The sequence below is a fragment of the Lissotriton vulgaris genome, chromosome 5, assembly GCF_964263255.1.
Source record: "Lissotriton vulgaris chromosome 5, aLisVul1.2, whole genome shotgun sequence".
In the NCBI taxonomy this organism is placed as follows: Eukaryota; Metazoa; Chordata; class Amphibia; order Caudata; family Salamandridae; genus Lissotriton; species Lissotriton vulgaris.
Genome location: NC_141693.1, coordinates 1,697,941,712 through 1,697,953,101, shown reverse-complemented (window position 1 = coordinate 1,697,953,101; position 11,390 = coordinate 1,697,941,712). Strand labels below are relative to the sequence as shown.

Here is an 11,390-nt window from a genome sequence, read left to right as displayed (position 1 = left end):
CCTCCTCTTTACTCTTCTCCTCTTTCCAGCTATTGACCTTTGCCCTCACCTGTCCTTGCTCATAGTTCCAACCCTATTTATCCACTGGACTTTCCTCTGTGAACTTTCCCTCGTCAAGTTGAGACCTAGCCCGATGAAGCTACCTGTTTAGCTACTGGTGAGATGGGCTATGGATTCCCTCCTCGGACGTCACCTACCCAGTCAGTCTTTGGGCAGACTTCCTTTCATCTCTCCTGCCGTCTTTTCCCTCATCCTTCCCCTTCACACTTCCCTCCCTCCTCTGTATTTGTTTCACCTTTCTTTCCTCTCCCAATTTGTTGTTTAATTTTTGATGTAATGTGCATTTGTTTTCATTCTCTGTAACATTGTGAAGCCTAATGTAAAGTGCTCTGATACCAACGGGTCTAGCCAGTTATATTTATAACTCATAAATAACGTTCCTCTGAACTTCTGATAGACCTTTGAAGACGCCCCCTGGGCGTCAAAACTGTTTGTACTCACCTCGACCTTGCCCAATGCCCGTTGGAGCCATGATATGCAGCTAAAGACTAGTCTGGCCCTGGTTTCTACCCAGCCGGACATCTGACATTGTTTTCCTCATTTTTTCCGTTGTGTATTCACTCCCTCTCCCTTTTCCTCCCCCTGTGACTCTTTGATTTAAGTGATGTAACTATGTAACCTGTAACTCGCTGTAACTCATGTAAAGCACTCTGATACCTGCGGGTCTAGCCTGCAGTATATAAAACTTTTCAAATAAATAAAATAAATAATGTTAGCATCTCCTTACAGTGACTAGCACATAAAAGCTATTTTCACTGTGGCAGGCCTGGCTGTCCTATGTAAAAAACTAGAGTACAGATCATAGTACTACTACTGTATCTCAGGAAAAGGACCATCTAGTAAAATAATTACTATTTTAATAGTCATTAAAAATCCAATTTAATGGGTAAGTCAGATTGTTTTTTATAAGTATGAAGGGAAGGTAACTTTTAGATAGTTACTCTTTACCTACCTGAAATGTCAGGGGCTAATTAATAAAAGTCTCAGCCAGCTAACAGCCAGCAATGAGCCTTAAATATCTGTGATTAGGTGTAAAATGCCTCCCAGGAGTAAACTATACGCTGACCAAATTGGGTAGAAATGACTCCTCTGAACTCCGCATAATACACAGGCTGGGGGCCATGGGCATTCTTTTTTACGCTAGTGTCAAATACTTTTCGAGTATCAAATCCCGCTTGACAGGTTTGCTGGGGTTACATATAACCCTTGGAGCACAGTTATAAGAGAAGAGAAGTGGATGCCAAGACAGTTGTTTTTCCTATCAGACGTAGGTTTATTGTGTTTACAGTGGCAGCCTCCAACTGGATTTTAGTATTAGATGTGGGAAGACACTAGGATTACCATAGTATACTTCCACACACCCCCAGCCCTCGGAGCTCAAGTTTAGTGTGGCCGAAAACCTTTGCAATCTTGAAAATACAAAAAAGTGGGTAGGATTAGCCCAGTAATGTTTACCCTGTGGGTTAGGGAGTACCTAGAGTAATTCCCACCCACTAGCTAGTGCCAGGCATGAATGTAGCACTCCAGGCACCCACTTCAGAATACTTTTTGGAACAACAGAAGATGAGAAGAGGACTGGACTTGCTGTCTGTGACCTGAGAGGAGCTCTGAAGGACTGCACATGCTCTCTCTTGCACCCATGGCAAACAAGCATTGGAAATGCAATAGGTCTCGCAGCATTAGAGTTAGTGCTTTTAGAATTGTTTATGGGTTTTTTTTGTAAATCTTTAGCATTTTTGTTTCCTGTAGCCAATGCTAAAGAATTACAAATAAAAAAAGCCATAAACAAATCTAAAAGCTCTAACTCAAATGCTCCGAGACCTATTGCACTGTGTGAGGGTGAGGGGTTGAGGGTGAGTGAGGGTGAGGGTGAGTGAGGGTGAGTGAGTGAGAGTGAGGGTGAGTGAGGGTGAGGGTGGGTGAGGGTGAGTGAGGGTGAGTGAGTGAGGGTGAGTGAGGGGTTGAGGGTGAGTGAGAGTGAGGGTGAGTGAGGGTGAGTGAGGGGTTGAGGGTGAGGGTAGGTGAGGGGTTGAGGGTGAGTGAGGGTGAGTGAGGGTGAGGGTAGGTGAGGGGTTGAGGGTGAGTGAGGGTGAGTGAGGGTGATGCTGAGGGGTTGAGGGTGAGTGAGGGTGAGTGAGAGTGAGGGTGAGTGAGGGGTTGAGGGTGAAGGGTTGAGGGTAAGTGAGGGTGAGGGTGAGTGAGGGTGAGTGAGGGTGAGGGGTTGAGGGTGAGTGAGGGTGAGGGGTTGAGGGTGAGTGAGGGTGAGGCATTGAGGGTGAGTGAGGGTGAGTGTGGGTGAGGGTGAGTGAGGGGTTGAGGGTGAGTGAGGGTGAGTGAGGGTGAGTGTGGGTGAGGGTGAGTGAGGGTGAGGGTGAGTGAGGGTGAGGGTGAGTGAGGGTGAGGGGTTGAGGGTGAGTGAGGGTGAGGGTGAGTTCTAGGGCTCTGTGCAATGACAGAAGTTACAATTCTTGACCAGAGGCCCCAGTTGGCACACATGCAAATCAGAACCAAACTTTCCTCTAAAAGGAAACTCAATCCGCAACACAAGACCTGTAGTGCCGATAATGGTATGATACGGATATAGTGCTTTATACTTCCGATGGCGCTGAAGCTACATTAGAAATGTCACCGTGCGTAAGGAATTAGACTTAGCCATGCTGATTAACACCCAGCTATCATGCGGTAATGAAGGTCATGCTTTTGATACAAACTACTATTCTTGTACTCGTCTGTCCTGCTGGATCTGTTCTGGAATAGAGTATTGCACTTGATGCCTTCCAGGAGACACGGAAACTTGCGTTGCGACAGCCACGCTGAGCCGGTTTTGTAAGGCAGCAAAGCCTTCAATGCTGCTGCCCAATTTGTAAGTGTCCAGTGATCGGGAAAGCCCGTGCTGCTAAAATGGCGGCACCCCGCAGATTGCTCTCCAGATTGCTCTCCTGAAGCTGGCTGCCTGATGGAGTGGAGAGCGGGCGGGCAGAGAGAGTGAGGGGGCGGAGCGGGGGTGTGGGAGGAGTGCGGCTGGCTGCCTGATAGATTGAGATGTTCTTCTCTCTTGGAGATGTATTATTACATCAGTTGACAGGATAGTGCTCTGATATTGGAGATTTGAGAGTGACCTGTAAATGTCAGGCTTCGCTGAGTATACCTTGTCTTTCTCTGAAGAGGGACAGTGTTAATGAGGTGTTTTACTGGCTTTGTGGTTTTCAGATGAGGTTAGGCAGGATTTACTTAATGCTGGCAGCCAGGCACAGTTCGATAGGAAGATTAATTTTCGTAGCTGCTCTGGTGTCTTCTGATTCATCTAGGGGCTACAAATCTGCTAGGGTTATCTTCAGATTGGGTGGCAGTACTGGAGGATATGACAAAGCTTGTTAGCATTGAAGTTGAAGAGAACAATTTTTTTCCCTCATTGGAAAGAGGCAAGATGGCGCCCGCTGTGGACGCATAGGCAGATCGTTCTTGCTCCCTCTCACGGCTTCAGGAGAAAAATCTGATTCAATGTTGCGGATCTGATCTATGAGCGATACTATTTACCGTCGATTGGAAAAAAGTGATTTCCCTGACTTTCTTTGACTTTCGGCTCGCCTGGATTCAGCTCGGTTCGCCCGCGGGAAGTAGTGGGCTTGAGCCGCCTACCATTGCAGCGTGTGGAGTACGGCGTGTGGGCGTTTTTGATTCCTGGCAACCGGCGGCTGGCACTGTGTGGGGCGGGCTAGGTGCTGGAGGATAACGCTGAGGCTCCTGTTTCTGAGCTGAAGCGCTGGAAACGCGGTTGCAGTTTCTCAACATGCCCCCAAAGGGAACGTGTGGAAGACCTCAGCGAACACAGAAGATAAGACTACTGTTGTAGAGGTGAGCGAGGCTACGGTAGAAGAACTTGGTAAACTGGCAAAGGGCGCTAGCGCTGGTCTGCGTGTTGCATCGGATGCCGTGATTACTCAAAGTAAGGTCGGTGCTGAAAAGAAAAAGATACCAGCAATTTTCTCTGCAGAGAGAGTGAGGGGGCGGAGCGGGGGTGTGGGAGGAGTGCGGGAACAGACGGGAGGGGAGGAGAGTAGGAGGAGGAGTAGGGGAGGCACGGCCTAGCGGCCGTGCAATCAAGAAGTGAGGTGGCGGGAGAGTAGGCAAGGCAGGCGGCTGGATACCATTGGGGGAGAGAGCGATGGCGTTGGCGAATTGGCAACTCCGGGGGCTTTAGAACTGGGGGTTCCTGAGAGTAATGAATATCCCAGTGGGCTTCCTCATTTATCAACGGATGATCAAATGCATATGCCTGATACAGAATCTGGTGATAGAGTGGAGAGCGGGCGGGCAGAGAGAGTGAGGGGGCGGAGCGGGGGTGTGGGAGGAGTGCGGGAACAGACGGGAGGGGAGGAGAGTAGGAGGAGAAGTAGGGGAGGCACGGCCTAGCGGCCGTGCAATCAAGAAGTGAGGGGGCGGGAGAGTAGGCAAGGCAGGCGGCTGGGGCATGTGCACGCGCTTTTAAGCTCAATGCGCATGCGCATTGAGCTTAAAAGTCACGGGCACTGCAAGGAATCGCCACGATTCCTTGCAAGTTGGGATAAAGAGTGGATAAGTCCCAATACTCTCGCTTGCTCGATGCGCATGCGCATCGACAGGCGAGACCTAAAAAGCTGACCTCCTACGAAAGCTACAGGGACAAAACAAGCTACAAGAGGTCTTCTTCTGGCCCAGCTGGCCAGTGGCAACTGGACCTGGACCCTGATGGTGACCTCTCCCTCACACCCTGTGAGTCTCTAAGTGCCCCCATTGAGGTCCTTTGGTTGCTGAGTAGTGTACTCCTGTGGTAGATTTGGTTTTAAAGGAGTAAGTCATAAGGTAAAATCTCTCACCAGGATGAACCTAGTTGGTGTATCCGGCGACACGCATTCCATCTGAGAAGGCTCAAATTACACCTAGGTCCCAGTCTATGGTGACCATTGACTGTTATTGGAACTTTTTATTTTTGGCGCTGATTCTACTTAAAACTATACAATTCCATATCTCAGGTTCCGCTTATTTCATTTTTGTCATTTTGTTTATTACATTTTACTCTACTTTTCTAATTTAGTTTGGTATTTTAAATATTTTGCTTTATGACTTTATTACTGTTTGGTACTGCATAAATACTTTACACGTTGCCCTAAGTTCAGCCTGTTTGCTCTTTGCCATAGCTACCAGGGTTGAGCTCAAAGTTAATTAAGTGACTTTGAGGGTTCACCCTGACAAGGGTTGTGATTATTCCGTGAGGTGGGTAGTCACCCACCACAAGTAATAACCTAACCTTCCTGTTCTTAAACAATCAATGACATTTTGCTGTTTCTATGTGTGATGCACAACACAGAACACATAGAAACAGCAAAAACAAGGAGAAATTAAACATTTCTCCTCTTTGCGCCTGTTTAAGACCAGGGGGCAGATTTACAAGCCCCTTGCACCACTTTTGCGTCACTTTTAACATGGGAAAAGCGACGCAAAAGTGGCACAAGGGGCTTGTAAATCTGCCCCCAGGTTTTCCCTGGTCTTAATTTTGGCACTGCTCCATATTTACGCCGCCCTTGTAAATATGGGGCAGCGTCAAAATCAAGGGGTGTTGCGGTGGAACGCCCATCACAACACCCATTGCCCACCCCTTTCACTCTAAGTATAGCGTGAAAGGGGGCCTTATTTCCAAGACAGCGTTAAGCCACGTTAAGCGGCTTAACCCTTCCTTGTAAATAAGGTGAAGCCCAGATCGCCACAGGAACGTCACTAAAAGTGACGTTCCTCAGGCGATAGGGGCTTCCAAATATGCCCCAAAGTTCTTACAGATGTCTATAAAATAAGTTGCATTCAGTTAGGAAATAATTTTACACATCAGCAAACGCCATTGAACAACAGAAGTGTGTAGTAAGAGCTATCAAATCCTTTATATTTACTAATCTCGCATCGAAGAACTACATACAGCTCTGCTTACATTCCCAGGCCCATGCATGATTAGCTAGCTGCTCCAGTCCAGGTTTTTTCTCTGAGTTCTGGGACTTGCATTGTTGTTTTAAACCAGGACTGCAAGTCCCAGAATTCCAAAAACTCTGCACTGAAGCAGTTCATCACGCAACACAATGACCTGGGAAACGTGACAGCTATGCACACCGCCCTGTCATCGTTGCAGATATGCAGGACTACCCGCCACCAGGGACATCGGGTACTAAACGACACCCCCACTGTTGATGACGCAACATCTTTTCTATTCGCTTCAATGTAATTGACAGTTTTTTAAAAGCAGCAATTCCCACTGAGCGAAGACTCCTTCAGTGGCTGTTGCGGCACCCTGGGAGTGCCGGCGAGGTTCCCGGCACCGCCGCAGGGTGTAGGTGAAATGTTATACTCCACACAGGTGAGGTGACTCAGTCCTTCGAGGCAAACACAGCCTCGCCTGCAGCTGGGAACTCAGTCATTGTCACATGCCCAGCTCTGGGAAAACAGGACACTGTCAACAAACCCATCGGCGGCCAGTAGATGGGAAACGCCACGGTGTTATTCTAGTTCAAGAGTCCCAGCGGAAAATAGATCGCCTCACAGGGATTTTGGGGAAATTAATATAAGCATTGTTTATCTGTCTCATTTTTACTCTTTCCCGATAAAGTGCAGTTTGTTTTCCCTTGCCTTTTAGAGGCATGCCAGCTGCTGGCACTGAGCAGGCTCGAATCAAACGTTGAAGACATTCGAGGCACGTGTGTTTGGAGCTAATGCGGCGCGCGTAGTTGTGAAGGCGTCTAGCGGCTCCGCATAATTTTAGACAGCTTCTTGAAGTGTGAAGCCAGCCGAGTTTAAATTTTAAGAGAAGGCCAAAACGGGAGGTTTTTTTTGGGCCAGTGCAGTAGTGGTAGAACGTTTCAAATTCCACTGTGGGTGGCAGGGGGCGGCTATCGACATTTTGAACAGGTGCAGCACCGAGGCTGGTGCAGCGTACTCCCAGTCCCAGTCCTGTGCATGCCCACGCTGCACAGGAAGCTCTGTAGTGCACGTCTTTATTCTTCACAGTGCAACTGTTAACTGATTTGCAATACCTCACCAACTTTATTTTACCACACCTAGGGCCAGATGTAGGTAGGCCGTTACTGATCGGTAAAGGCCGAAATTCCCGATTTTGGGCCCTTACCAATCGGCAAACAGCCATCGAGATGTAGGGCAATGAAAAAACTCAAAATCGGAGCGAAAACCGAATCGGAATGAGTACCGAATGGGAAAGAATCCGATACGTACATACCGAAAATCGGATATGTAACGAATCGGTAATATACCGAATCGGATGCAAATACCGATTCGGTCCACGTTCCGAATCGGTAGTGACACCGAATCGGAAATTATCCGAATCGGTCCACGTACCGAATCGGTAGTGACACCGAATCGGAAATTATCCGATTCGGTCCACGTACCGAATCGGTAGTGACACCGAATCGGAAAATAACCGATTCGGTCCATGTACCGAATCGGTAGATGAACCTAATCGGACATAAGCCGAATCGGAGAACCTACCGATTCGGTAGAATCACCGATCGGGAAATTCCCCGATTCGGACAGATGGGGAGGTGTAGGGAGGCACAGAAACACCGATTTCGGCTCAAAATCGGTAGAAATCACTCGGTATTTACCATGGATTACAATCAGGTGGTAACCAACTCCAACCCATAAAAACAGCCCCAAAATGCATTGCAACTTGCAGGATGGCAGCTTTTTATGTCATTGCGAGGCGGCTACGGCTACAGCAGGAAGGACAGAGGGAATGGCTAAGAAATGAACAGGTCTACAGACAGAGGATAACCCTGTTCATGCACACTGAGGCTGAGATCCTACAGAGATACAGGCTGGACTCTGACACCATACTTGAGCTCATCAGGGACCTCAAACCATTGTTGGACCACCCCACCCCAAGGGCACACGCCATCCCAGCACACATCCAGGTGCTATGCAGCCTACACCTGCTGGCGTCTGGCAGCTATCAAAGTGGAGTTGCAGCGGCAGGAGGAGTGACCCAGAGCAGCCTGTCAAGGTTCTTCCACACATTCCTTGACGCCATGATAGACAGGATGGACCAATACATCTCGTTCCCTGCAACCCACGCAGAACTGCTACAAACCAAAGCTGACTTCTGCCAGATGGCACAATTTCCCCAAATCATTGGCTGCATAGATGGCACGCACATTCCGATATGCCCACCAGCGGACACAGAATACATATACCGCAATCGTAAATCTACACACACCATCAACGTGCAGGTGATCTGCAATGCGAAGTGCACCATCACAGACCTGGTAGCAAAATTTCCAGGGAGTACCCATGACTCCTATATTTTCCAACAGAGCGGCATCTATGCACGGCTGATGGCTGGCGAATTTGGTGAAGGATACCTCCTAGGTGAGACACATCATCAGACCCCCATAACACACAGTAGCTAGGTGGAATACATGTATGCATGTGTGTAATGTTACCCCTTTCTCTTCCAGGCGACAGTGCATATGCCCTCCGCTCATTCATACTCACCCCCTACCTCAACCCCTCCACACCCAGCCAAAGGAGGTATAACCGGGCCCACATACGCACAAGAATGTTGTCGAACGGACCTTTGGCATCTGGAAAAGTAGATTCAGATGCCTGCACAAGAGTGGAGGTGCAAGGCAGTATACCCCCATCACCTGCTGCAAGATCATAGCTGTATGTGCAATGTTACACAACCTTGCGGTGAAGAAGGGCACTGAGGTGGAGTTGTCTGACTACGAGGACCATGACGACGACGAAGCTGTGCCACTGACACAGCCATCTGGGGTGTGTACGCCAAGTGATGGCAGATACAGACGTGAGGAGATTACAGAAAACTATTTCTGAGTGAGTACAGATGCAAAGACAGCTAAATGGTTGTTGTGAAAAAACAATTTTTAATACTGTTGCAACACAGTTACTGCACTGATGTGCAACAAAAAAAAGGTGTAATGGCAAAGAAAACAAAAGTCCAAGGTCCAGGTTGCCTCACCCGCCCTTGCAAGGCTATTTCTTTGACCGCTTGGCAGCCCCACTGGGGTGTCCCTCAGCCCCCTCAGAATGACCAGCGGCATCTGCGGAGCGCCTGGTGCTCCTGCGTGGCTCTGACGCAGCGCTGGCCGGGCTGCTGCGGCTGCTGCTGTCCCCAGCATCCCCCAGGTCCAGGGCAGGATTTGCGGCAGTGTTAGATATAATCATGGCCTCCATTGCAGTCGTGATGCGGGCCATTCCCCTTGTCAACTCCGCCGTATTTTGTGTGAGGCTAGACTCCATGTTTGCACTGCGCTGGCAGAGTTGTGCCGTTGCAGCTGCAAGGCGGCTCATGGAGCGGTTCAGCACCCGGGCATCCCGCCTGCGCACCAGCTCATGCTCCTCCTGTCTGCCACATAATTGGGTTATGGCAGTGGTTAGCCTGCCTAAACCTGCTGCTACCTCCTTGTTTGAATCCACGAAGGACTGAAATCCTTTTACCATTTCCCCCATCTGCAGGTTGTGCTGCAGGAGCTGGCGTTGGCATGCCATCATGGATTTCGCCTGCAGCCTTTGTATCTTTACCATCTTTCCTTCGAGGCCCAGGAAGACACTGCCCTCCGGTGCTGGTGCTGCAGTGGTGGGGATGGCACGGCGCCGGGTACTGCTGCTGCCGGCCTGCTGAGTGGGCTGGGGTGCCACTGGTGGGGGTGTGGTGCTGGCCGGGGCCTGAGCCCCTGCTCCCAGGACAGGTTGTACTGGTGCCACAGCCATGGTCGTGGCAGGAGCTGGTGTAGGTGGAAGGAGGTCCCTTGTCGGGGAGTTCTCTGGGGAGAACTGCAAGGGGGGTGTGCTCGGCATTTGTGGGGAGTGCAGTGCTTCAAAGTCTATCACCAGGTCTCCCTCCATACCAAGCCCTATGGTGTTTTCGTCCTCCTCCTCCTCGGCAGCCTGGCTGGTGCTCGGCCCTGCGAGTGCAGTGTCAGATGGTGCTGCTGCCTCTGTTGACATTGTTTGTCCGCCTGATGGTGCCCCTAGGTACAAAGAAGCATTTGTAAATTGAGTGCCGATGTATTACAGTCAGTACAATTAAAGCATTCCACATGTCCTTGCATCTCCTTAGAATGTGTTCCACTGTTTCCTGTCTTGTGATTCTGCACTGCCATAGTTTGCTAACTTCTGCTGACTACATGTACCATGATGCTTGTCTCTTGTATGTTGGTTACAGTACTGTGCTGGGGTTTGCCTATGCATTGTGTCTAATGGGGAGGTGTCTGGTAGGGTGTGTCATGATGCGCATGCTTCTTACCTGTCGCTGTAGCTCTGGCTGAGCTGTCCAGGGTCCCAATTCCGGTTACACTCTCCCTCTCAATGGTGGTGGAGACCATTTCCTCGAGGTCTGTGAGGGGTGGCGCCGGGTTCCTGCCTCCACCAGTGCCTCCAGCCTGCCTCTGGATCTCTGCCATCTTCCGTTTTGTGAGGCTGCGGATGTCATAGAATCGCTTCTTGAGCTCATCCAGGGACCTGGGGGTGACACCCACAGCATTCACCTTTTGGGCGATTTCGCTCCAGATCCTCTTCTTGGTGCTGTCTGGCACATTGAGGGACAGCTTTCCAAATAGCTGCCGGTGCACCCTCACCACCTCCTCAACCAACACCTGCAGCTCGGTGGTGCTGAACTTAGGCTTCCTCTTCTGGGAGGACTTCTGGCTCTCACTCTGGTTTGCCATCTTGTTCAGTACAGTTCACAACCTCCTACTCCCACTGCTGCTAACTGTGAGTGTTCAGCTCAGGCTGGCTCTCCAGAAAGTTCTTAATTAGCTGCACCTGCCAGGCTTGCCACTCCCTGTTTGGGTGGGGGAGGGGGAGCCACCTCATTGGCTGAATTGGCTTTTGCCGAATCGGCTTTTACCGATTCGGATATTACCGAATCGGTAAAATCCGATTCGGTATTATCCGAATCGGATTTTACCGATTCGGTTTATTCAATGCATTCCTATGGGCTTTTTGGCCATGGGTGTGTTTTCATGGCTACGATTCGTTAATTGCCGATTCGGTTTTTACCGACTCGGCTATTTCCGATTCGTTGGTAGCCGATTCGGCTATTTACTAATCGGTGGTAGCCGATTCGGTACTTTCCGATTCGGTCCGTGCCGATTCGGAACGTACCGATTCACATTACCGATGCCGACCGAATCGGTATTATTTCGCCGATTTTTTGCTACATCTCGTTTTCCGATTTCAGAATACCGATTCGGCCCGCCTCGGTATTTTGAAATCGGAAAATCCCTTTTACCTACATCGGGCCCTTAGACACAACCCAAAGCTTATGTCATTCA

At 49.6% G+C, this 11,390-nt stretch overlaps 1 protein-coding gene across 1 annotated transcript; it reads right to left on the bottom strand.

Moving 5' to 3' along the window:
• Window positions 1-9,087: 9,087 nt before the first annotated feature.
• Window positions 9,088-10,781, bottom strand: LOC147716984 (uncharacterized). The gene is made up of 2 exons (XM_086920466.1): window positions 10,361-10,781; window positions 9,088-10,085 (listed from the first exon to the last, which is right to left on the bottom strand). The coding sequence occupies exons 1-2, from the start codon at window positions 10,779-10,781 to the stop codon at window positions 9,088-9,090; spliced, it is 1,419 nt and encodes a 472-aa protein (XP_086776592.1).
• Window positions 10,782-11,390: the final 609 nt, after the last annotated feature.